Below are 26,946 nucleotides of genomic sequence, written 5' to 3' on the forward strand. Positions count from 1 at the left end.
TGACCTTGAGACAAAAGAATACCTGTTGCTCAAAACCTAGCTTGACCAAGAAAATATGCAAAAGCAAAAGAAAAGGCAAAAAGTAACCATGGTGAGGTGTCTTGATTGTAGAGAGAGAGAGAGTAAATCAGACTTTTGTAAAAATAGGGGTATGAAAACCTAAAAGCAAGAGAAGAGAATACACTTAGACTTATTCTAGTGTCATATAAGAGTAGTATATGATTTATTTTCAAGTCATTTACATTCAAGCTGATTTAAATTTTGTTCTTCATTTCAATCTTGTTATTTCTTTCAAGTTTTGTTCTTCTTTTCAATCAAGTTATTTATTTCAAGTTTGTGTTTTCACTTATTCAATCAACAAATTCTTTTCAAGTTTTATTCAATCATTTTAAGTTGTTTCTTTCCAATGTTCTTCAATACAACTAGAGTTAACAAAAACAAGTCTTAAAAGCTAAAGAAATCTATATTTTCTCCTTCACAACTCCCATTTTATCCAAGTTCTAAGCAATCCATAGTGAACCTCACTCAACTCTTTGAACTTACCACAATACACAAACGTCAACGGCTAAGGGGTTGTTTTTTTTTTTTTTTGGATTCAGCATTCAGAGCCTCTTAAACTTAAGTTTTAAGCATTTGTTTTTTTCGAAAACTTGTTTTTTTTTTTTTTTTTTTTTTTTTAAGTAGTTTAAGTATTCAGTGGTAGTTTCAATATTCAGCATTTCGCACCAAAGTTCTTCCTGAATGCTGAATTTTAATACTTGAAACAAGGAAGTCCCTTATTGACTTTTTTTAAGAACCCAATTTCAAGAACTTATCTACTTTCTTACCTTGACCTTTATGCCTTCAAAATGGGTTCTTCAAAATTTGATGTTGACGTCATGGGTTTTTCATTTTTTAAGGTGAATGATATCCACTTTGTTAAAAATAGAATTACATATATATTTTTTGAAAGTAAACAAAATATGAAAATAAATCGTTAAAATATATTTGTGAAAACATATTTTAAAATAAGCTTATTTATCATTTTTTTTTCTTCGACTAGTATACTGTATAGCTGTGGGGGCGTGAGCGGAGAATTGGAAGGGCGTGGAGAGTAGAGAGTGGAGAGGGGAGAGAGAGATTGAAAGGTGGAGAGAGGGAGGGAGAGGGAGACGAACATAAGAGATGAGGACAGATAGACACACAGAAACCAACCAAATACATTTTGGCCACATACCTCCCTCAACCCAAAACGTTCGCTCCGCTCACTTGATAATCCATCTCTCCTCCTCAAATCTAATATATATTTTGTTTTAGAAGAAATGAAATTAGTGTTTAAAATAAATAGCATAGGTAAAATTGTGGGAATAATTTATATTCAGCATTCAGAAGAAGTTATTCTGAGAGAAATGAAACATGTTTTTCAGAGTTCAACAATCTAACATCTATAGGATCGCCATTTAGCATCAACCATTCAGCATTCATAGGAATCATAGGCTCATAAAAACAAACGAAAACGTAGGCTCGGCAGCTCGGTGCGGGCCTCATTAAACGTGTTTAGACGGGAAAAACCGCACATCCCTCTTCATCTTCTTTTTCTTTCTCGAAAAATGGACTCCTACTCTCCCCTTCTAGAGCGACTCAAACTTCCCCAACCCACCTTACAAAAATTCGCAGTCATCTCAATCTTCCAAAAACTCAAATCATCTCCACCTCACTTAAACCCAGACTCAAACCCGGGACGTGACGCAATTTCCCAATGTCTCCTCTCAAATTCTCCTCCCGTTATCGACCAATCAGTTCGCCAACTTTGTCGTATAGTCAAAGACGGTATCTTAACTACTTCTCGTGGGTTATTAGAACTTCAATCGTCTCTCGAAAATTGCAATTCTCATTTCGTCGATATTTTCGTTAAAGGAATTGGTTTTCTCTTACGAAATGCTTTTCAAAATAACGAGATTTTTTGGTGTATTGAGGACGGTACTGAAACTCATCCATTTGTTAGAATTCTTGCTTCTCGAAATGAGGTTCAGTCTCAACTTGTGCAGCAAGTTTTGTTATTTATAGTTAGTGGGAAAGAACATATTGGGTTGGTTAAAGTGTTGGAGTTTTTAAGACCGTTTTTGAATTATTCGGTTTTGAGAATACCATTTAGTAGTAGTACTTCTTCTTCGTTTGCGAGGGAGTTACTTTCATCGATTGTGTCTTTGTCTTGTTCGTTTCCATCTGAGGCGCTACCTATTATCAAGTTGCTAATGCAATGCCTAAAATATTTCCCTAGCAAGAATGCAGATGTAAGTGAATCTCATTTTTTTTTTTTTTTTTTGACATTTGGGTTTTAGTAAGAAATATTGTTTATTGGTTTCTCATAATTTTGTATAATTTGTTAGGATTTTAAAGATATCTATTCTGTTGCTGAGAATCTGGTGGATGCATATACAGTAGCATTGAAGCAGGCCGTTGAGACTGGATTGGTACATTCTACAACTTAATTAATTGAACAATTGGACAATTGGTCTAGCTAAACAGCTTAGGACTAAAATTTGATTTACTCACTGAACTTCGGTTTAATATATCGCGTTTAGCTGCAAACTGCTTTTATATTAATCTTTTATTACCCGTGACAGTTGAAGAACCATGCTCAATCATGTGGGGTGGAACTGGTGGAGACACTTTTATCGTTTTACACAGATCTTGGCAGGCACTTTGACAGGAAGGAGGTCATTCTTGAACTATCGAAAAGAGTTCTGCTTATCCAGAAACAGTTTGGCTTGCCATATCTATGCAAGTTTTCCTCACTTTTGACTTCCTTTTTCATCATCCTCACGCGAGCCCAATTAGAACACGAGCAACTCTCTGTTCTGAAGCTCTCTTTTTTCTTGCTGAAGTGGGAAAGTGAAATTGGTATGGTCATTTTTTCCATTTTTTTTTTATAAATTTATTTATTTTTATTCATATCCTTCTCTTGGAAGAACTTCTTAGGGTGCTAATATTCTCACCCCCTCAACTTGATAACCTCCCCTCCCCCAAACCGTAATACCCAATACATATAGCCCTTCCTTAAACACCACCGTTGGCCAACTTCTCCTTATTTTGCTTTTTGTAATTTTCCCTCTCCAATATCATGAATGAAGCAAAATGATACCCTGAAGCATGGATTCTTTTCATGGATTTGGATCCTCAATTGACGTCAATTCGACACATTGGTCTTTGACCACTCCTTAATTGAACTCCAGAAAGTTCTCCAATTACCTCTCATCAAGAGCAACTGCTCTTCGACCACTCCTCCAATGTCAGGCGATATGGCCACCATTGGGTGCTGCTCATTTAAAACCAATACAGATTTTCTTAGCATTAAGCTATTTGACGTTGAATTCTTCTACTTGATCACTTTCGGATGACCAATTTCTCTGTTTTTATCTTTGGGAGAATGGGGCTTCTTTTTAAAACAATTACAGACATTGTTATAGTTACAACAATTATAGACATTGTTATAGTTAATAGAGGTATGCCTGTTGGATTGTGAAAGTCAAAATCACCTGCTCGCCTTCTTTACAATTTAACCTGTGTATATTGTACTCCCCAAGTGATTAGTTGATGTAGCTGAAATATAGTTTTTATAATCTGAGTAGGTTGCATTTTACTCACTTCCAAATGAGTAGGAGATAATGTCACGTTGGAAATGATCTGTTGAAGGAGAAGATAGTTGGGTGGTGCTAGATAGAGGGGTATACAGGGTATTTTGGTTTTAGAGCAGGGAGGTTATCAACTTATCAAGTTGAGGAGGTGAGAATATTAACACCCATTTTTTATGTTGTTGAAATTGTTGGCGAGTCTGTGGAAGATTTAAATCCAATTCTCAGTTGTTTGAAGGTGCCAACTAGCTTAGCTGGAAAGATTGTGTAAGTTCTTCCCACCAGCCTAGGAAACCTGCCAGCCCTATCCATTTAAGGAATAAGGGGAAGGATTGGGGCAGAGGGAGAAAAGTAAGGGAAAAAAGAATCTCTGTTTTGAGTTTTAAAAAATTATACATCTGGTATATTGATATTATGCTTAGTGATTATGATAACATATTAACTTTAGTGATTAGTCTGATTTGGTGCTGGTTATGTTCATTAAACTTTATGCACATGCTGTTGTATTTTTCTACTGAAATGCTCACCTCTTATATGCTTGTTTAGATTGTGCTTTGGGAAGAAGTGCACATGATCTTATGGAGGAGCTTCTGTTCTTACTACCTGTAATCAATCTTTTGTCATCTCCATCTAGATCTGTTAAAGCTGCAGCAACTAACCTGCTTCTTGTATTGGAGAAGCTCATAACAGACCTTTTGTCTGCAAGGAAAGAAGTATCAGTCATCCAAGAAGAGGTTCCATTTATCAGCAAATTTGAATCTGTTATTTGTAGGCTTTTCCAACGTCTTTGGTTCCAGGTTTAAACTCAACCACTTTGTCGTCATTGTGAATAACGTAATCTCGACTAAGTATGGACTATCAAAATATAATTGCTATTGCAAGTATTCCTAATGCATGTATGCTCAGTTACAAAACTCGTAATCTTAAAACCCTTCTCTTTTGGCATGAAGGATGCCCACCTCCATGGCAATCCTTCAGCAAATTCAACTAGAAAATATTTGTTCTTATATCTATTAAACTTGATTGGATATCCTCTTGCTACTTCTTTTGGTTAGCATGTATCTTTTTTTGATACTTCCTACACATCCACCTATAGTTTGCAAGTTTCTTTTGAAATTCCTAATGCATCTATGTTCAGTTCCCCAACTCTTAATATGAGAACTCTTCTACTTTTGCGTGAAGGATGCCCACAACCTCCACGGGAAACCTTTAGCACTTTCAAGTAGAAACTATTCCTTGTCGTTCCTATTAAACTTGATTTGTTGTCTTCTTGATAGTGCATAACCACTTAGGAATAAGTTTTAGGTCCTCTCCTGAGGGACATTTCATCCTCAAGAGTGGCTCAACTTTAATTTTGTAATTGACTAGAGCTTTGTCCTCCAATTTCACTATTCTCGTCAGTTGAAGAAAGTCTATCATACTCACTTGAATTTTCATAAAGTATATCATACTCACTTGAATTTGTATACTCGAATTGCATCGCGTTAGATAATGCTCTAATTGAGTTTTATCTTATCTGTTTCAGGAACACCCCTCCTTTGGTTCCTACTTTCTGTGTCTTTCTTCCAATTGTAAATCTGAGGTGAACAGTGAATTGAAATCATGGCTGTCACATATAAGAGAATATTGTCTCCATAATGTCGAAAAGCAAAGATCCCCAGTGGTTTCTCAGCGCCAGGAAAATGTTTCAACAGGTTGGTTGCTTATGAAAGAAATACACACTCTTGTATGAGATTAAATGTGAAAACATGATCATCATCTTTGCCTCATTGAGGTTTTCGCATATTGCATAATAGTTTAGCTGACTAGGGAATCATTAATATTATGTAAATCTTTACTTCTACTATGTCTGGTAATCAGATGTCCAAGTTACATTTAAGATCCTCTCTCCATTGTGTTACTGTAGAGTTGCCATTGTTGCTCAGCTCTGTGGTTGCTGGTCTGGTTGTGCATCATTCATTAGAGAGCTATGCAATTGATACCTTGGCTACTCTTGGTATTATGGATCCTAAATTGGGAATGCCTCTTTTGTTTTCTGTTCTCTTCTATAGTAAATTATTTTCCAAAACTGAGAGCGGCTCTTACAGAATATTGGTAAGTTGCTTCCGGAACTTGTTGGTGACGTTTAATTTTACTTAATGCGGGCTTAAACATGTCTTAGGTTTGACCAGTACCAGTGTTATCTCACTGTTTTTCACATTATTTGCAGCTAAAACTTTTGGAGATGCTTCCATCAGTGGCTTCGCATCCTGCGATGACACCACTTGTTGTTCAGACAATTTGGCCAATGCTTAGCACAGATGAAAAACCGTACGTTTCAATGTTACCTTATTGAAGGCAAAAACATTCATTAGCTCTGTTATTTTATTGAAAAGATTTAGCTTTATACCTTTTTTGGTTGTTTGTTCTTCTGTCTCGAAATATGTGAAAGTAGTTATCTTTTAGGACAATAACCAAGTTGGAAAGCATAGGGAGCTTTGGGATCAGGATATGCAGTTTGAAGTAACAAAGTGTAAGAGTAGTGAATAGGGAGTTAAGGAGGTGGTTTTGGTTCTAATATAAACCAACTTAAGATCTCATAGATTGTAATATGACTAGAATATGCCCCATGCCTGACAAGGCACTCATTGGTGCGCCTTCGGCACAGTTTAGATTGAAACAAAATTTTGTCACCCGGTTTTCATAATACACTACTTAAAAGGTCTCCAAAATTAAACTAGTTATCACCAAAGTTGCACGATGGAGTGGTACTTATAGTTTACATTAACGTACGGAGAAGACCCGGGTTCGACTCCCAATGGGCCATTCTACTTTTATTTTTATTTAAACTTAATGAGAATAAAATGGAAAACCAAAAATATCTTAGCACGATTTGAACCCGTGAATGGCTGTTCACCAACCGGTATGGCCACACTGCTTATGCAATGTAATATGCTATCAACAAATTTTAATCAAAATTGCCAGAAATATGAATCTCGGGGAAGATGTGCGCACAACAGCTGTTCATTAGTGCTAGAAATCAATCTGGACTGTCCGTTGTATTTGCATAAAGGTTATGTTGTGTTTTAGTGCCAGAACAAAGCTTAACTGATTATATGGATAGTTCAACAAGTGAGTAATAGGAGAAATGAATGATTGCAATTTCATGATTGTGAACTGGGATCAGTCTTTTAGTATGGAACTAGCAATGCTAATCTTCCCAAACCTTTTACCCAAAAGTAAAAAAAAACATGCTTATGTAACTTTGAGAGGTGGCATATTAAGCCATTAGACAAAAATTTCACATTTAATTCCACGTATTCCAATTTGGCTTAATCGAGACTTTTGCTTTTCTAATCGCTCAAATCTTGACAAATTTATAAAAGTTACAAGAAATAATAGAAATGAAAATTCTAGCTCAATTCATTATTGATTATTTACTCCCACAAAACAAATGTAGGATTAGATTATAGAAAAGAAAAAAAATGTATTGCAAGGACAAGAAAGGTCTCATTTTACTTTTCAAATAGGGGAACAGAGAGAGGAGAGAGACAGAACAACTTGGAGTCATCGTTTGATAACTGATCTGTTATACAATGTAAGCATTAAATTGAAGTGGTGGTAGATGTACCTAGGTCCTTAGATGGTTTTTTGGGCCTTTGTATTATAATATCCCTTCTTGTTCTGCTTTGATGGGGTGGGGTAGGGTGCTAATCATCTTCCTTGGTGGGATGATTGTATTAGGGGTTTAGGGTAGGTGTTTTGGGGGTCTTGGTCTTGTTTAATTACATACTGGCTTACTACTTAAGTAAGATCTCTTTTGGTTATATTAATGAATTTAATTTTATGGATCCGAAAAAAAAAAAGATGTACCTTGGTCCTATAAAGTGGCTTAACCGGTGGATTTACTGTCTGTCTTTTCATATGTAGTATGAGCAAGGTCAGTGCCTGGCCAGTTGGCCAGCTAATAAGATTGCATCAACTAGGCAAGTTAGGAACTCTTACTTTCACATGAAAACAAAACTTTTATCCTATAAAGACTAGAGGTTGCATCTGCACTTTTCTCTTTCACATGTCATCAAAACTTTTATCCTAGGTTTCCTTCTTGGACCTAGGCCCTACAAAGACTAGAAGTTGCACCTGCACTTTTTCTTTCATACATCAAAATTTTTACACTGGGTTTCCTTTTTTTTTTTGAAGAGGTAAATGATCAATATATATATAAACTATATAAAAGATAATTACAATATAGGATGAGATATCCTACTAAGAACCGTAAAATAAAAGACAACAACAAGGAAACGCAGAAATACAACAGTGATTAGACATCTCGGATGATATCCTCCCAAGAAAAAGCAAATGACCCGAATGGTATCTCCTTAAACTCCTTCCACCGCTTACACCAAAGGAAAAGCAATCCTTCTTGGACCATGGGGACTCTAGTAAGCCTTTTTCGGATCAGCTGGATATGTGACGTCCATGGGCATAATATTCTGTGGTTCATCAAATGCCATCATGGGTGACATCTTGGTTCACCATCTAGAAATGTGGTAACTAAATAGGTAGCACGTGATTTTCCATGTTCGTTCTGGATTTCATCGTGGCTGGCATTTGGTGCCAACCATCAAATTCTTCTCCACGTGGTTCATCATGTCACACTGTGGGCCACATGGTTCATCATGTCACATTGTGGGTGCCATTATGGAATGTCTTTTATGCCTTTCTAAGCAAGTTGGGTGGGGTTTGGGTCTTAGGATGTTTCACGAGTTTAATCTAGCTTTGTTAGGTAAGTGGCTATGGTGGTTTTGGGGGGGAGAGAGAGTTTGTGGAGAAAGGTTATTTCGTCCAAGCTTGGTGAGGAGTGTTTTGGTTGGGTTAGTGGTCCTGTGACCGCTCCTTATGGGTGTGGGGTCTAGAAAGGCATTTCCAAAGTGTTAGAGGTCTTTCAGGGGAACATTAGATTCTGTCTAGGGGACGGCAAGAGTTTTAGGTTTTGGGAGGATGTTTGGTTAGATAAGAGACCTCTTTACTTGTCTTTTCCTAGGTTATATGCTTTATCAGATTTCAAGAATTACCCAGTTTGTGTGTTCATACGGGATGATAATGGTCATATTGCTTGGGATCTAGGAATTTATACGGAGCTCTCAGACCGGGACATAGTGAGCGTGGTGGCTCTTACGTGCAAGCTGGACTCTATTCCTCATGCAAGGTCAGACAGAGATAAACGTCTTTGGTCTATGAACAAAAATGGGAGATTTTCTACAAAATCCTTTTACTTCGGACTTTTTGCTCTTCGTCCCTCTTTTTCCTAGATCCTTATCTTTTTTTCCTAGCCATATTATTTGGGGTTCTAAGGTCCCTTCCAAAGTTGTGATCTTTGTTTGGTGTGCTTCTCTGGATCGTATTTTAACTATTGATAACCTTCGAAAGAGGTGTTACAAGGAGTTTTTGATCAATTTATGTCCTTAATGTGTGTCTGACGACAAATCCGTTAATCATACACTTATTTTGTGTCCTTTCTCTTGGAGGGTATGGAGTGCTTTTGCTTTGATGTCAGGGATTTATTGGGTTTGTCCGGGATCGGTAAAGTTGGTGCTAACCTCTTGTAATTTATCTGTTCACTCACAAAAAGGGAGGAGAATTTGGAGTATGGTTCCCTTTGCCATCTTGTGGGGATTATGGTTGGAGCGAAACAAAAGACACTTTGAAGGAGTTGGGGTATCTTTGGAGGAGGTAATTATGGCCATAAAAGGCTTGTTGTTTTTCTGGTCTATGGTGCATGAGGAGACACAAGACATTCCGTTTGAGCATTTCGTGTGTAGATGGGAATCTTTCATGTTCTGAGTTGAAAATGTTTTGTGGAGATATCTCTTGTTTTGTAGTCATTTTAGTTTTGTGATGTGTTGGGTATAGTAGGTTTGGAGGCGTGTCTTTCATGATACCCTCCTTTATGTCTTTTAGTTATTCTTTTTGTTTGTTGTATTTGTAGGATATCTCATCCTTCTTCTTCGTGTAATAATTATTTTATATTAATATAAATTCTCATTTTATATTTTTGCTTAAAAATTACCATTTTGGATGGATCACACATGGAAAAATCGTTACAATACGTGAATTGAGTAATCTTGGAAATTCATACTATAGTTGGAAACAAAAGAAAGATGAGAAAAAGAATATCTTGAGATTTATGATTTCATATTATTTTGGTTTATTCAGTTATGATCTCTAGGTAGTACAAGGTTGGAAAAAAAAAGGAAGAAGAACAAAAAAAAACAAAGATTTTGATGTCAATCTGGTTTGGAGGTTATTTTATTTCACCGCTGTGATTAGGTTTCTAGCTGGGTGAAAATGTTTAAAGAGGAAATGTAAATCTCATACCTCTTTATTTCTACTGTAATTCAGAGTCTTGCGCGCTACGGCCAATCGTTTGTTATGTAAGACATGGGAGGTGACAGATCTTGTGTTTGCAAGTTTACAAGTAAGATACTTGTTATTTGTGTTTTTTTTTCCCAATTTCTTGTTCAGCATTTTCTTCTATTACAGTTAGTGCCGTAGCTTAATGTATGTCTTTTTAAGTGATAAGTTCTGTTAAAATGAATTGGAAACAATAACATGAACAGAGGAATGAGAGATATAATTGTAACAGTCTGACTAGTTCTGTGTCTTTGGGAATGTGAATGCCAATCACGCAGACAAAGGGGAAAGGATCTAAATCTCTTAAAAACTGTGCCCTATGAGATGACTTTTTAAAAATTTCAGCGTATGGTCAGTTACAATCACCTGATTGTAGGTCTGTTTTACATCCTCTTAGATCCCGCGTGTGTGCCATGTGCGACAGTTCATGTTTATGTATCTTTTTTAAGTCTCATTGCGGATGAGGGGTGCAAGTATACTTTGTTTGTCATGCATAGCTATGGAATGATATTTGGATAATATAATTGTCCCCCTACATGGCGGGGAAAGTGTTTGCTATCTTGGCATGCACAAGTGTAGTCCCTAGGGCAATAGATACGTCAACATAATTGTAAGTCGATCAGTCCCCAGTGTGGCTAGTTGTACCAATTTCATTCCAGTTTCTCATGTGAGTAATTAATTCCTTGTTTCATTTCCTCTTTTTGGAAACTGCTTGCATTACTCAGTTTTTTTGCATTAGCATAATGACTGCATCCATTATTATATATAAGTTAGTTTTCTGTTATATTCTTTTTTTATTTCTCTGCAGCAATGGCTTTTTCCACTCAATCCTTTATGATACTCAGTTGGCGTCAATTAGTGGTGTTTAGGTCTCTGTAGCATTTTTTTTTTCCACAACTCGTTTCTGCAATTCAGTTGGCGTCAATTTTATCGGCATAGTATGCAGCATCAAAGTCTATGGTTTGGAGTCTAGGGTGCTTTGAAGACATTTAATTTAATGATGCTATGTTCAACTGGGAAGCTATAATGATGGCTGTATTTTGATATAATCTGCTTGTAGGACGGGTTGTTGTGTGACCACCTCCATCACACTGCGGTTTAATAATTTTTTTTGTTTTTCTAGTCAGAAAAAATGTTAGTGAGGAAAGGCTTGTTGTCCTCCGACTGTTTTAGGCTTGAACCTTTGCTAAATGCCAATGACGTTCAGCTTATCAGGCATGACTTGTCTCGTTTTATAGAGGTTGTCCTGACGTGAGTTGGCACCTAGGCTGTAAAGCTGACTCTGATTCTGTACATGGTGGTCATCAAGGTTATGTTTGTGAGCACGGTAGGTGGGTGCATGACTCTGTAATGTTGGATGTATTTTTTAAGACTGGAAAGCTTGCTGAGTTGGTGCATCGCTTTCAGGTCCTGAAGGGTTTGGGTTTTCCAGTGGGTTTCCTAGACTGTCATGTGAGCTAGATGGCAACACGTGTTTACAACCAGTGGAATGATGCTAATATGTGGACTAGGTATTTCGGCATGACGAGGTTGGCTACCTACTCTTGGTATGAGGTGAAAGCAAGCTTATTGAGCAGAATGCACTTTGTGAAATTGGAGAACGACCCTGATAGTACTATGCTGAAGGAGGAGAGGCTTTCCTAGATGTCTCGCGGTGTGAGACAGACTTGAGCGGAGTACCATGCAAATAATGTCACCAAGTACTCTGATTTTTTAAAAAGACTCATTCAAAACCCGAAAATATGAAAAGGAGTTCTATAACTGTTTAAAACCCGAGATTTCGTTTACTATCTTTAACAATTAAAACCTATTTAAACATTTTAAACAAGTTTATTGCGATATTTTCAAAATATCTTGTTTTAAACTTTTATACTTTTATTTTGAAATTTACTTATTTTATTTTAACTTCTATATTCTTATTTCCTGCCTTCTTACGAAATTGGAAACTCTAAAATTATTTGTATTGGTACTTGTTAAATTGTCTTGTAGTGTTTGAAGCTAGAACTTTTAAGTATCATTTGTCGAATGACGGTTTTATAAACTTTTATGTTTAAGGTTTTGTTCCATTTTCACTACATTTTCATTTGTTGTTTCTTTTCCCAATGTTATTTTACGCATTTTTTTTTTCTTTTTTTCCCGATCTATTCCGTTTTAAATGCGAAATAAACTTTTTTTTTCTAACTTTCCATTTTGAACCCATCCCGTACTTGGTGACAATAGATGCAATGTATCCTCGTAATAGCGCTTTAGAGAACTTGGAGGAACAGTCTTGATTTTGTGATGAATTCGGAGTTTAGGTCCCTTAATGCTGCCTTTAGATGATGTTTTAAATTTTTTGTTTTGTTTGCCCTTATTTCTGTATGTGCGTTCTGAGCCTTCTATTTTATGTTTATTTTATGAATGATGGTATTAAATCTTTGTTGCTTTATTATTCGGATCTAGTGCAAGCAATTAGCATTTATGACTGGCATCCGTTATCAGACTCATTCTATCAGAAAACATTCTTTTTGTGGGAATGCCTTTTGGAATAGGTCCTAAACTTGATATGGCTTGGCACCAATTTGTGCGGAATGGGTTGCTTGATCATGAGAAAGTCTAAAGCATCAGTGACCCTGCATCATAAGAAAAAAGAGATCCACTATGTTCTTGCAGTTCACATTACAGCCTCATATACATAGTTGCTCACTTACTAGTAACTTAGAATCTTAAAATTTGAGTGGTTAACAGTTTTTCCTTGGCAAGGATGTTTGCATAGGTGTTGGGATTTAATTTTCTTCATAATAGAGTCTCCCTTTGCTAAATATAGGGAGCTTTGCAGCCGAAAGGATTTATGGAGTTTGCTTATGAACAAGATATTTGTATTAGTATGGCTGCTTCGGTTCGTGATGTTTGCAGAAAAGATCCTGATCGGGGTGTGGACCTTATCCTGTCTGTGTCGGTATGCACATCATGAATCTTGTTTTGTTTTTTTGTTAACTGCATACATCATTTAGGGTCACCGTTCTTTTTTGCTTTTATTTTTGGCTAACAGGCATGCATTGAGAGCTTAGATCCTATAGTGCAAGCTCTAGGTTTTCAAAGCCTTGGATATCTCTGTGAAGCTGATGTAGTTGGTAAATCTTTCTAACTTTTCCTTCCAATTCCCTTAACTTCTTGGTGTGCTACTTAGATACTGAAATGTTTGAAGATAAACAACCAGGTTTTATCTTAAAATGCAAAGCATGATAATGCACCCCCTTTTCAAGTAAGTAAGCCAATTATCATTATTATGCACGACTGCTTAGGTACTGAATAGCGTGTAACTAAAAGAATATAAACATGATGCTGAAGAATCACAAAGTGGTGGTTTCGAGCTGTTGAGATGTTAATATAATCCCACATTTGTGGGATGTTGAAACCGTGCAGAGTATAAACGTTCTTGGGTCTCTCCACTCGTAAGCAAATGGTTTTTAGTGGGATGCTCCTAAAGTTGAAAATGGTGTTATGCCATTGTGTTTGGCTCCAAGGGCTTGTTTACTCTATGCCACCTAAATATGTTGTCAACGTGTTAGGTTCATTGCGCCACACAAGAGGGGGAATTTTGAGATGTTAATATATCCCTACATGGGATGTTTAAAACCACGAAGTATAGTTCTTGGGCCTCTCCACTCACTCATCACCAATTCTTTTTTAAGTTGGATGCTCTTAAAGTTTAAGATGAGCCACTATTGTTGTGCCAGACTAAAGACTAACGGCATGAAATTCACAAATTGAAGAAAGGGAAGACATGTTCTCGCATATAATCAACTTGCAAGCACAAGTTATTGTTTCTAATTCCTTGTGAAAAAAAAGTGTTTAAAAAGATGACTATCTTGCTCTAGACAAAGCCTTCAGAATTTCAATGAAAAATACTAATTCTAATTCAATTTGGACACTAAAATGATCTGGCCTGTACTCATATTCACAGGACACTCTCCACGGGGTGGCAGATTAAGCCTAAAATTAAATTTGAAATTGAATCGACCCGCTGATCAAGGGCACGACAAAATGTGGGTGGCCGGTCTGGTCAAACCCAAAATTTTTTAAGCCAAGCCAAGCCAAGCCATACGTAAGTGCTATATACCCACTCTCTAGTGGCGGAAAAAATTTGGAATTTTTAAAAATAGTTTTTGAAAAATATTTTTCACAATAAATACTGATGTAATCGCAATTGTAAAGAATAAGAATTCTACACTAAATCAATTTCTATTCAATCCAAAAAATAAATTGGTCAAAAGCATACACATCCTTATATAGTCCTTATAAAGGAAAACAACTTGTAAATCAATCCAAACTTTTTAAATTCCGAATTTAAAATAACTCCAAAATACCCTTTGACTATATAGCCTCAAACTTAGTAAGCAAACCTTATTCTAATAATCACTAACCATATATAAACCAATATGTGACTCAATTAACGATGTGAAACTTTAAATCAAATCATACTCCCCCACTTAAAAGAACTCGACTCCGAAGAGTTGAAATTTTTCTTGGATCTCCAATCGCTGCGATGATGAGGTGGTAGATAAGCATTCTTCACAGCTTTGGCAAGCTCAATATGATGAGATGGCATCTTACACAAAGGCTGATTGCTCAGTGTGAAGACATGACGACCCTGAGCTATGTGATAAGTTTGCTTCCATGCACAATAAACAACTTAGGACACTATATTGGTAAGTGTTGCCTAAAACCAAGTCACATGCATCAAGACTACTTACATGACAGAGCATAATCACCGAATCGGCAATGGGAACATCAACTCGAAATGTCTCCCTCAGCTTCTCAAAATCCCAAACTCATAAAGAATGCACCTTTTCGAGAGACAACTTGCTGGAGCATGACGCTCTTGTCCACTAGTGTAGCACTTAACAATTGTCTTAGAAGTTGTGGGAGTGGCTCTGTAAGATGGCATGGAGAAAAAATAGCTCATTTTCCTCTCTGACTCACAAGCAAAACTATAAGCTTCCTCCAAGGTGTTAATCCAAACATGGTTTAAATTATAACGAATGTCTCCCTTAAGTCCAAGCAAATAATGTGGACTTCCACGGACTTCCATGCTCTCTTGAAGGTTGCAATGCGACTGTAGATGGTAAAATGACTTTGTTTACTCCTAACTTAGATGTATGGGACAAAGTGGAGAATAGAAGGTTTGGGAAGTGAACTGTATCAGATTCTTATTATGGTTTAATGGGCTGATTAGTTAAGTAGCTAATATGGGTTGTAATGGAATAAATAAGAGATGGACTGCATGCTTAAATCAGGTCCTACGTGTGCTGCTAGTGGACTGTAGGAGTAATAGAAGTTACTGGACTTTTATTGGGCTGGTTTGGACTTAGGGGTCGTTTGTTTTTTTAGCCTTTGAATGCTGAATGTGCCCACCCTCTGAATGCTGTTGAAAACTTGTTTGTATTCTGTTTACATGAACTTGCTCTGAGAATGCTGAATACAAATGTTTTTGACAATATTACCCAATAAGCTTTTTAAAAAGTACTTTTTCGATTCATGCCAAGTAGTTGGGAAAAAAAAAATCATTTACCGATAAACAATTTTACGTAATAGAACGTGGGCAATTTGGCATCAGCTTTAATTTGTGTGAAAATTGAGCTTGGAATTGAATTTTTATAATTTGCAGCCACTTCAGTAAAATGTGGACAATTTGGCATCTAGTAAACCATTTTCTTGTGGAAAAATTTTCGTTGGCTCAATTTTCTCAAAAACAAAAAATGGATAGGCCTTGCTTTGAAATTAGTTGTAATAATAAATTGTAGCATCCAAGACCATTGTATCATATAGCCACCCAACCCATCGTTCTCAAATTCAGAAATAGAAAACCCAATCGTGTCTATCTCTCGCTTCTCTCTCCCTAAAGCCCATTCGTATCTCTCATTCTCTCTCCATAAATAGAGAAAAATCCTATTGTCTCTCTAGCATGATTGAAGAAAACCCCCATCGTCTTTTTCTCTCTCTAGCATGATTGAAGATGAAAGGGCAAGGCTGGAAGTTTGCAACTCAAACAAATAGATTCAGCATTCAGGAGGAAGATTGCCGCGGAACGCTGAAGACCAAAGTTGGTGCTGAACACTGAAGATAAAATAAAAACAAACTTTTGTCCATTGTGTTTAAGGGATGGGGAGTCTGTGAATCATATTCTTTTGCTTTGTCCTTTTTCATGGCGGGTTTGGTGTCATTTTATTATAGAGTCGGGGGTTTCTTGGGTTTGTCTAGTTTCAGTGACGATGTTATTAGCTTCATGGGACTTGAGAGTCCACTATGAGAAGGGGAGACGACTTTGGAGTATGTTGCCTTATGCGAATCTGTGGGGCATTTGGTTGGAGAGGAATCAGAGACACTTTGAGGGAGCATCAATGCCTATGGAGAAAGTTGTGTTGGCAATCAAAACTCTTTTATGTTTCTGGTCGAAGGTGCATATTGAGATACGAGAAATACCTTTTGAGGCATTTGTGTTTCGATGGGAGTCCATAATGAGATGATCGGGCTAAGAGACTTATCACTTTATGTTTTTTCTTTTTTTTTTTTTTTTCTTTTTCTCTGTGTATGTATGTAATGGAGGATATCTCATCTTTATGTATCTATTTTTAGTTATATTAATAAAATTATAATTTACCGATAAAAAAAAATAAAATAAAAACAAACAACTTTTCTAGTCGCTAAATGTTGAAAACTAACCATTCCGCACCACTGACTGCTGAATCCAGAAAAAGCAAACAACCCGTGAGTTTTTAAATTGTCACCAAGTAATTGGACTCAATCATAAAAGATGGTGTGGGGACTTTGGGCTTTGACTTCAAAACAGAACTTAAGGAATTAAATAAAGGATGGGCTGGAGTTAGAATAGAAAGCAATGTGAACTTCCTAAACAGAGAAAAGGACACGAGTAGTAACACGGAAGGACTAAAAGAAGCTATTACTGAAGAAGAAAGTGCTAGTAGCTGACCTGGTGTGGCCGCAGAAAATTGATAGTATTGCTAAGGGAGAGCACCAGCAGTGTCAATAAACAGTAGTTGTTGGGAGATGGAGGTGATGGCGGCAGACTTGAAAGGAGTGGCAGCGGAAACTTTTTTGACGAAAAGCTGAAGATTAGAAACCTTTGAAATATGCAAATCACAATTGCAAAGAACAAGAATTCCACCAAGTCTCTACGAAACCAATGTCTATTCAATCCAAAAACTAAATTGGTCAAAGGACTACAAGTCCTTACACAAAAAAACATCTAAATCAATTAATACTCTCTATATTCGGAAATTAAAAATAACCCCAAAATAGCCTTATACTAAATTACCTTAAACTAGTAACCAAACCTTATATTCTAATAATCCCTAATCATATAGAAACGAATATGTGACTCAATTAACCATGTGAACCCTAAAACACAGTAGGACTTGAGAACTTTAAAAGTTTATAAACTAGCGGAACTTTGAAAGAATCAAACCAGATGAAGGAACATATGAACTAGGAATAGCATTTGTATGTGAGGCTGTGAGCATTGATCTCGAATTTTTGATGTAGTCTATGCAATAACGCTTGAGATTGAAATCTTCAATTGTTTCTCTCAAATTCACTGTACTAACCAACCACAAATGGAATTAAACTTAATTTGTAACTTCAAGAAACATTTTCTTCTACTTATAACTACTTTTTGAGCTACTTCTGAGCTATGAAGCATGGACACCGACATGCGACACTGATACGACACGACACGGACACGCGGACATGGCATCATTAAAAAAAGTAGGACACGGATATGTCACGAACACGTTAAAGAAAAATTATATATATATGTTCCTTCTCTAAAAAGTAAAATAAGTACGTAAAGTAAAACTTCACCTAGAAAATGAATTCAACCCTAATATTTTGTGGTTATGGAGCACTCATCATAAAGATTATTTCTACAAAATTACAAAATTTCAACGCATTTGGAAACCTCTAACATAGATAAAAATTGTTGTTATTTTTAAAAAGAAATCTAATGGTTCAGAAATGTTGAGTTTTTGCAATCATTTTTTGCCAATGTTAGAGGTTTCCAAATGAGTTGAAATTTTGTGGAGATGATTTTAATGTTAAGTATATCATATCCACAAAAAATTATGGTTGAATTCATTTTCTAGGTAAAGTTTTACTTACGTACTTATTTTAAGTTAACTTAAGTAGCTACTTTTTAGAGAATTGAAATTTAACATTTTCCACCAAATTTAAATCAAAATATGAACACTAGTTTTGAACATGTCCAACTCTAAAAAATTAAACAACAACATACATGTCCAAAAATGCAAGCTAATGTCAACGAACGAAATAACAATTACAGAAGATTCATAACAAATATATATAAAAAGGACTTGGCAATCATCAATTGTAGTCGTGCATTGTGCCTCCTGTTTTTGATTTCAAGAGTGAAATAAAATCCCTACCTAGTCATGTATTCTTTTAAGTATTTTAATCAATTTTAAAAAAATAACAATAAAATGTAGAAGTGTCCCTAGCGTGTCAATGGAGTGTCTAAAATTCTAAAAATTAATTAATAAATCTGACACTCCAAATCGGGTATTTGACACATGTCGGTGTCGGATACGTGTCAGACACAGATACATTGCCCCTAGAGGAGTGTCGGTGTTTCATAGCTTCTAAATATTGATCTTGTAGATACAATCATTTTTTTTATTAGTAAAATACAATTTCATTCATTCAATATTGAACCCATATACATATACATATTCATATACATACTACATAAATGATCGTAGGTAGCAAGAAGCTACTAGATCCTACATATATACCCATACAACCTCAAAGTACAAGAGAGTCCCAATTACAAATAAAGTCATAGTAATCCACTCCTCGAAAGCTTGGAGACACACTTGCCCAATCAAATAACACTCCTTTGACCTCTTCCACTATCTTATGAAGTTCCTTCTCCTTATGCATGAAGATCTTCAAGTTTCTTTCCTTCCATAAACACCGCATAATCGCGCTTGGAATATGATCCACTAGCCATTTAGCTTTGCTTGATAATGGACCCACAACCAACTCCTTCACCAAGGCTTCTTTCACATTTATTGGTGGATTCCACGGTCTATTGAATGAGAAGAAGAAAAGATTTGAAACATTGATGGCTAGATGGCAATTCACAAGAAGGTGATCAATACTTTCCTCCATCCCTTTGCAAAATTTGGCAAAGATTTTGTAGAATCATACCCTTTTTGTGAAGATTATCAATCGTTTTGATGATTCCCAAACTGTGCAGTTAAATTGCTACTCGGTCGCTACTCGAGCGAGTAGCGAGTAGGTGTAATCAGTCGGGGATTAATCGGACGATTTTTGATAACACTATATTTCCTTACAAATAATTATTAAATATATTTAACTTTGAAATATTAACATAATTAAGCCAATTAAGAACCCAATCAATCAATAAATAATTAAAACACTTAATCAACTAAAATAAATATGATTAAAGTGTAGAACTTCACAGAATCGAGGGTTGGTCGAATTGGCGAAATGTCGAGTTCAATGTTTAACATTGAAATAGTGAACACAATTACTCGGCTAATCGGGCCTAATCGGCCGAGTACTCGGGGAGTTTTTGAGCCCGATTGTGATCGAGGATTAAATTGTTAGTCGGGTCGGCTAAGCAGCGAGTAGCGAGTACTCACCGATTACTCAGGGAGTACTCAACGATTTAATAGCCCAATTCCCAAATAAGCAAGGCAACAAAAGAAAGCTACTTGGAATGGGATAGATATATTTTTTTGATCGGTAAAGTATAACTTTATTAATATAATTAAAGATAGGTACATAAGGATGAGATATCTTCCATTACATGCATATAGAAAAATAAAAGAAAAGAAAAGAAAAACCATAACGTGACAAGTCTCTTAGCTCGATCATCTCATTATGGACTCCCATCGAAACACAAACGCCTCAAAAGGTATGTCTCATGTCTCAATATGCACCTTTGACCAGAAACATAAGAGCTTTGATTGCCAACACAACTTTCTCCATAGGCGTTATTGTTCCCTCAAAGTGTCTCTGATTCCTCTCCAACCAAATGCCCCACAGAATTGCAAAAGGCAACATACTCCAAAGTCGTCTCCCCTTCCCATAGTGGACTCTCAAGTCCCATGAGGCTAATAACATCGTCACCGAAACCGGACAAACCCAAGAAACCCCCGACTCTAGAATAAAATGACACCAAACCCGCCATGAAAAAGGACAGAGCAAAAGAATATGATTCACAGACTCCCCATCCCTTAAACACAACGGACAAAAGTTGACAAGAACTTCTTTGACACGTCTTTTTCTGAGATTGTCAATAGTCAAGATTTTACCAAGAGATGCACACCAAACAAAAAAGGCAACTTTTGACGGAACTTTAGAACCCCAGATAATATGACCAGGAAATTTAGGAAGGGCATTAAGATCATGACGGGAGATTAGAGAACGAAGCTTAAAGTAAAATGATCTAGAAGAAAACCTCCCTTTCTTGTCAATAGACCAAAACCTCTTATCTTTGTCCGGTCTCACAGAAGGAATAGAGTCTAACATCATCGTGAGAGCAGCCACACTCACTATATCCCTGTCAGAGAGAGCACTATGAATACCCAGGTCCCAAGTAATAAAACCATTGTGTTCCCTCATGAATGATCGAATTGGCAGGTTCCTTAAGTCAGAAACGGCATATAATCCTGGGATAGATATTCAAAGTCTACAATTCTTTCTGTAGCCTCAAGATTTAACAAGGAAAAATCCTTGGCTAAGACCAAGTAGAATGATTTCACGGTAAACTCATATTTACTTCCCAAATCCACTTTCTAGCATCCACTTCCCCTAGTAGTTTGTACGTTCCTCTATGATCCTTGTATGGGTCACTCTTCATATCTGAGTTACACGTCTTTTTTTTGTAGACTTCTATACTGCCTGGACGGTCATTGAAAAACAAATAGCGCGCTTTGCTGGAGACCCCACTGTAGCACATGGGTAAGTCTGGTTAAATGCCTAATAAGGTATTTTTCATCTTTGATGCTCACTAATACCATGCTTGAATTTCTGGATGGACGTAAATAAGTAATGACATAGAGGTTAAGTGTGTAAAAGTATATTGTCAGTTTCATTTGTCATTTAAACTCTAAGCCATCCCTTATGCTGTTACCATTAGGGAAGGAAAACCAGCGTCACATTTGAAGAATAACACTGTAATTCAACAAGCTGATGTTATTGTTGTTGTTGGTGGTGGTGGTGTGCTACATAGTTGACGATATTGAGTTGGACGACATATCTAATATGAGAAATTATTGGACATCACATATTATGTAGCACATTGTTTTGTTTATATCTTATAATAAACCCTTCGCGTAATTGTGAAATTTTTATATATTCTTCTGTACAATTTACACATCCTCCAAAAAAATTCAGGTCGATAGGAGGGTCGATCCAACACGAAAGCATAAACAACACACTGTAGAAACTTAAGAAAAACTAGTTAGGTTTTCATACCTTTGGTCCTTGGAAGTAGTTTAATGTTGAAGAAGTAAATGTGATTCCTAGAGCATGTTGATAATCTGTTAAAGTTTACATGTAAAGAGAAAGAGATTGGAATTGTTGTTGTATATAGCAATTGGGTTGATTTATGCCTATATAAGTATATATAGATGATTCAACCTTGTCACCGAGCTATAGAATTCTATAGGAAACAAACTTTCAGTAGTGTTTCTCCATTTGGAGCTTCATGGTAGGCAGCCTCAGTATTTTTGGTCGAAGTTTTTTGGGTGTGTCCTAGTGGTCCTTTCACTTCTCATTGTATAGGTATTTGGTTTGAGCAAATCGACGATTTTTTGAGGAAGTATTGACCGGAAGGAAAAGATAATTTTTTCTAACATCTTTTTGTGTTGGTGGTGTCTTAGGAGTGTCCCTTTATATATATGTTGTAGCTAGATGGGATCATTGGTTATTTTAGATAAGTGTGGTTGGGTATCTGCATAAGTTTTTCAGTTGTATGCATAATACATCTTTTATATTTGTTTGCCTTTTCGGCCTACTTTGCTTCCATTACTGGTGTAGAACACATAGCTTCAGAGACGATGACATCACAACTCCGACATCATCATATCACATTTTAGCTAGAATCTTCAAGTTTTAATACTATTAAGAAATAGCCTTTAGGTGGTAGATACGCTAGGTAGTAACTAGTAAGTAATTGATGTTAAGGAAGGTTTATTTCTTAATCAATGAGCTATTCCTGTGAGGGGCTCCTAGAACAAATTTTGGATTTAACTTATTATTGGTTAATGAAACCGAGTTATTTTTTATTCTATTAGTTTTACTCTTGATAGTTTTGTGGGATGCAATGTTTCTATCACCTAGTTGTGATCTTTCTTCTATTTAAAGACTTGAATTGCGCACTTCATCATTTAAAAAAAAAGGAAAAGAAAAAAAAAGAAATTGCGGATAGAAAAAATCAATAAAATATTAGAAACCAATCAAACCATAAAGCAATTATGAAGAAAACAAATGGGAAGGAGCAGATGAAGAAATCATGAGATCATGAAGTGATGAGTGTTTTAATCCTAAAAGTGGACCAGTTTGTCACTTGGTCGTGGTGCAGTATTAGAACACCTGATTCCATGATTTTACAAAAGAAAACTTCTTTTTTTCTTCGTTTTCGTATGCTACTTTCTTCTGGTTCAGAAAAGACGGTTAATATATGGCCATGATAATTTGTAGACTTCAAAACTTAAATATGAATAGGTATAAATATATGTGACCTCTTTGCATGTGTCATGTTGGACGATTCAAAGACAATTAGGATAATAGGATTATAATATATGGTCTCGATCATTTGTAGCATTTCAAACATAATTATAAGTAGGTACAGATATATGTGTCCACATATCGATGTGTTGTGTCATGTTCAACGCTTCGTACCATGTTAGTCATTGACAGAGTACTTTTTCAGTGTTGCATAGATAATTTTTTTTTTTGCATTATCTATGACTTTCATATCCCAAATTCGTTTGTTATAAAGAATAATACTGATGGAATTGGAAGGTGGGGAGGCCTAAATATATATATATAGTCTACACATCCTTACTAAAAGAATTCAAACATTTGTCATAATTCAAAAAATAAACACTAACAAAAGTACTAATTAATAGTTGAAAAAGATGGCAACTGATTTGCTCAAGTTGAATAGGGTAACCAAAAAGCGACTTCATATAAAAACACATTATCTTTCTTATGGTAGCACATAATTTACATTGGCCTTCAGTCTTTTAAACTAATTCAAATCTTAAGCATTCAAGGGACTTTTATTTTCAGCATTTAATCATTTTTCTAGAAAAAAAATAAAAAAATGTGCCCGCCTAGACTGCCTAGAGGCCAATTACTCCACCTAGACCACTTATGGAACCGATTTGGGCCTAGGCGAGTGGGTTGGGCACCGCCTAGAGACCGGCTAGGCCGATTTTTAGAACACTGGGAATTTGTAGTATTATTTATTTAGTAACTTAGTTTATTTTAGTAATTACTATTCTAGTAGGATTTATCTATTTTTGTAGTTGGTTTCTATTTAGGATTCCTTAGAGATTGTATAAATAAGACCTTTGGTCTCACAATTTAGTTGGTTGATTTAATGAGAATTTAATAGTGATTTTCGGATTAAAAGTTTATTGATTTTAGGGTTTACTAAAATCCCCTTTTTCCATCAAATTAGGGTTAGAATTAACCTTAGTTTATCAATGGTGTGTTGATTAAAGTTGCTTCTGCCTTTAATTCACATCAGATACTCATTCTTATTTGCAGAATAAGTATTCTCCTTAGATGGGGTGCCATGGATGTAGAAGCACACTTAGAAGCTTCAAAGACTGTTTTAGATGTCTTGTGGAAAATTGGAACAGTCGGAAACTCTGCTCATGAATCAAAGTGGGTCAAGGCAAAATGCTCTGCCTTCGAGTCTCTGACCCAATATGAGGTAAAAACTATATAATATCGTACCATTACTTTGAGCCCAACCTGATGCTGTTTTTATATGATTTTTAGGGATCTCAAAAAATGATTTTGTTGACAACCTTCTGATATATTTTCTTTTCTTGTCAATACATTACTTTCGCCAATGAATACTAGTCATTTGGAACATTACTACAAATTTTATTCTGATCAGTTGCAAGAATGTCCTTATACAAGCTAGATTAGTGAACAGCGACATAGGTTGTCGCTTATTATGATTATTTTTTTATTCCAGGTAGAACACATCCAGAAAAACATTCCTGATTTTAAGAGAAGGAACTTTGAGTTTCTGGTTTCGGAGGATAATCCTGATGTTCTGAGGGCTCTGGAGAGATTTGCGGTCAAGATTATTACTTTCCAGCACAAGTTAGTATTATATCTATATTTTGTTGCCCATTTTATAATTTCTTTACTAATAAGGTCTTGTTTTAGCACTCGACCGAGACTGATGAAGGAGAAGAGGTTTTCGGTGAACAAGGTGGATAAGTTGTTGGATGACTTTCCTCGTGTTGTTTTCCATTCAGGTATAAAACAGTACCAAAGGAGCTCTTATAAACAAAAACACAAAATTAATGCTCAGTTAGTGATGTTTTCATCTTCAACTCCATAGTTCAAGATCTTGATTTCATGTAATTGAGCTGTAGATATTGAACATATTTCGTCAAATTTCTACACATGTTGGATATATAGTCCCACGACATTTAAAGCCTCGCATGAAATTACGTATGATTGGGGGCTGTTCAACTCTTTGGGTATTGGTTTTGAGTTGGATACACCAAATTTAAGACGGTGCTAGAGCTGACTGTGTTTGACCCAACAGCCCACATGCTCCTATTAACCCAATAAAATTAATGCATGTGTTAGGCGCCTCAAGTTATGCCACACGTGAGGAGTGTGATGACATGTAAATCGTTGATGAGTTCAAAACTCCTTTTGAATTTGGTATTGAGTTGGATGCTCCAAATTTGTGATGGACTTATGGTATTAGAGCAGCTATTGTGTTTGGCCTAGCATCACTTTCATGCATTTATTGTATTTGATTTTCAACCTGCAGAAAATAGCAACAATAATACTAGAGATTTACCGGGCGCAGCTCTGTTATGCACTATCTATAGTCCCAAAGAACTGCATAAGCAAGGATCATCAGAGGTACATGTTTTGTTGCAAGAGATAATTCAGAACTAAGTTACATTGACACGGGTTCGTGTGTTGGTGTTAGACACGGCACCTAGCTAAAGTAGGAATGGGGAACACTTACATGAAGAAAGGGTACTACTATTCTTTAGTTACACAATTATTTTGTTGGGCTCAAGACGTTACAAAGCGTCTCCTTACCAATAAATTACTGTGCAAATGGTATATCGTGATGTTGTTGCTAAGATAATAGATTCTTATTTAGTCTTAGGTTTAAAAGAAACCGTAGTTTGAAATCGCATGTTTAATGTGTCCATGAGTGTGATGCTGGTACATATGGGACTCAGATCTTTTGAGGATAGATTTAGAATAGTTTCTCATTGAGTTTTGAGTTTTCTTGTTTGGTGAAGCAATAAAATTACTGTTTGGAAATTCTGTTAGTACATTTTAATAGGTAACAGATCTCTGATATAATTCTCGTCGTAGCTTATCAATTTCAAATTGTAAAGATTCTATAAAGTTTGGATCTATGGTATATTCAAAGATCAATACACTATAGTCTGGGTTTCATTAATTAACTCACAGTCTGGTATGTGCTCGAGCTGTTTGAGGAAATAGAAGAGAAAATTAAAAATTGCATCGCTATTCAGTAATTTATTAAGGAATAGAGGTGTTTCAGGTGCATCCATGAGGAGGGGCCGTAGAAGAGAGTGGTAAAAGAGAAAAATAGGGAGAGTAAAGGTTAATTTGAACTACCAGATTGGGGATTGAGGTGTTAACTAAAGCTTATGATCATGTGAGTTGGAATTTCTTGCATCTCCACTGCGTCTTTTTCTGTGCTCACTAATGGTTCTCCTGTTGGGTTCTTCAAGAGTTCTAGAGGTCTCAGATGAGGTGATCCCCTCTTGTTCATTTTGGTGGTGGAAGTGCTGGGGAGGAGGATCTCTGTGGTGGAGAGAGGGGTGGTAGAGGGTTGTAGGGTCGGTCGATGTAATGTGCTTATTTCTCATTTTCTATTGGTCTTTTAGGGGAAGAATTGAGCTAGTGAGATGGTTGAGGGGTATTCTCGGTTGTTTTGAGGCTGTGTCTGGGTTATGTGTCAACTTACCAGATTGGGGAAGAAAATCGATACAGGTGAAAGATGGACGACAAGAGTGTGTAAAAGATGCTACACGTTAAAAAATCCAATAAAAAAACTACTATTTAATTCTTATAAAAGGGTCTTGATTCTCAGATTCTTAATACGTGGATTTGTGACCGCTTTTCCTCCAAAATCTGGTTTTGAAAGGCATAGGCTCTGATTTACAGCAGGAAAAGATACATCAGTTGCGGCCTCAAATCGGTCTTCCCATAGATAACTAATTTCTACTGTAAGCCTATAGTGCTCTCCCTAAGGTTCCAAACATTATTTATACTCCATGAAAATGAACCTCCAGGCAGGGATGTCCAAATGGGTACCCGACTAGGCTCGAACCCGACTTTTTGGGTTTTGAACGGGTATCGGGTTACCCGGACCCGGACCGGTTTTCAACGGGTTGGGTTCGGAGTCGGGTATTTTGTTGAGAAGTGTGACCAAACCTTATTCTAACCCTATATTTCGGGTACCCATCGGGCTCGGGTTCGGGTTTCGGGTAGGATAAAGCCCGGTATAAATGAAGAAAAAAGACAATAAGAAACTTTATTTAAAATATATATCTACATTTTATTCCTTCTTCGGCTATCCACCAATCCTTCAAACAAAATAAAACTTCTAATGAACTTGGAAGTAATT

General features: G+C 36.2%; 1 protein-coding gene across 6 annotated transcripts in view; it reads left to right on the forward strand.

The window, feature by feature from the left end:
- Positions 1 to 1,380: 1,380 nt before the first annotated feature.
- RST1 (ARM repeat superfamily protein) overlaps positions 1,381 to 26,946 on the forward strand; it is a 38,218-nt gene continuing 12,652 nt past the window's right edge. For 2 of the 6 annotated variants that reach the window (XM_086559896.1, XM_086559899.1), the window contains exons 1-15: positions 1,381 to 2,273; positions 2,370 to 2,453; positions 2,607 to 2,883; positions 4,161 to 4,411; positions 5,140 to 5,308; positions 5,521 to 5,708; positions 5,824 to 5,924; positions 9,996 to 10,071; positions 12,814 to 12,945; positions 13,039 to 13,120; positions 20,945 to 21,017; positions 23,838 to 24,006; positions 24,277 to 24,407; positions 24,474 to 24,565; positions 25,096 to 25,190. In XM_086559896.1, coding sequence (XP_086416022.1) covers positions 1,590 to 2,273; positions 2,370 to 2,453; positions 2,607 to 2,883; positions 4,161 to 4,411; positions 5,140 to 5,308; positions 5,521 to 5,708; positions 5,824 to 5,924; positions 9,996 to 10,071; positions 12,814 to 12,945; positions 13,039 to 13,120; positions 20,945 to 21,017; positions 23,838 to 24,006; positions 24,277 to 24,407; positions 24,474 to 24,565; positions 25,096 to 25,190 — 2,604 coding nt within the window. In that variant the 5' untranslated portion in view covers positions 1,381 to 1,589. Of the gene's footprint in view, positions 2,274 to 2,369; positions 2,454 to 2,606; positions 2,884 to 4,160; positions 4,412 to 5,139; positions 5,309 to 5,474; positions 5,709 to 5,823; positions 5,925 to 9,995; positions 10,072 to 12,813; positions 12,946 to 13,038; positions 13,121 to 20,944; positions 21,018 to 23,837; positions 24,007 to 24,276; positions 24,408 to 24,473; positions 24,566 to 25,095; positions 25,191 to 26,946 lie in introns of those variants that run through there. The other 4 variants (XM_086559898.1, XM_086559897.1, XM_086559901.1 and 1 more) reach the window with 4 other exon arrangements.

Source organism: Coptis chinensis, chromosome 5 (assembly GCF_015680905.1).
Source record: "Coptis chinensis isolate HL-2020 chromosome 5, ASM1568090v1, whole genome shotgun sequence".
Lineage (NCBI taxonomy): Eukaryota > Viridiplantae > Streptophyta > Magnoliopsida > Ranunculales > Ranunculaceae > Coptis > Coptis chinensis.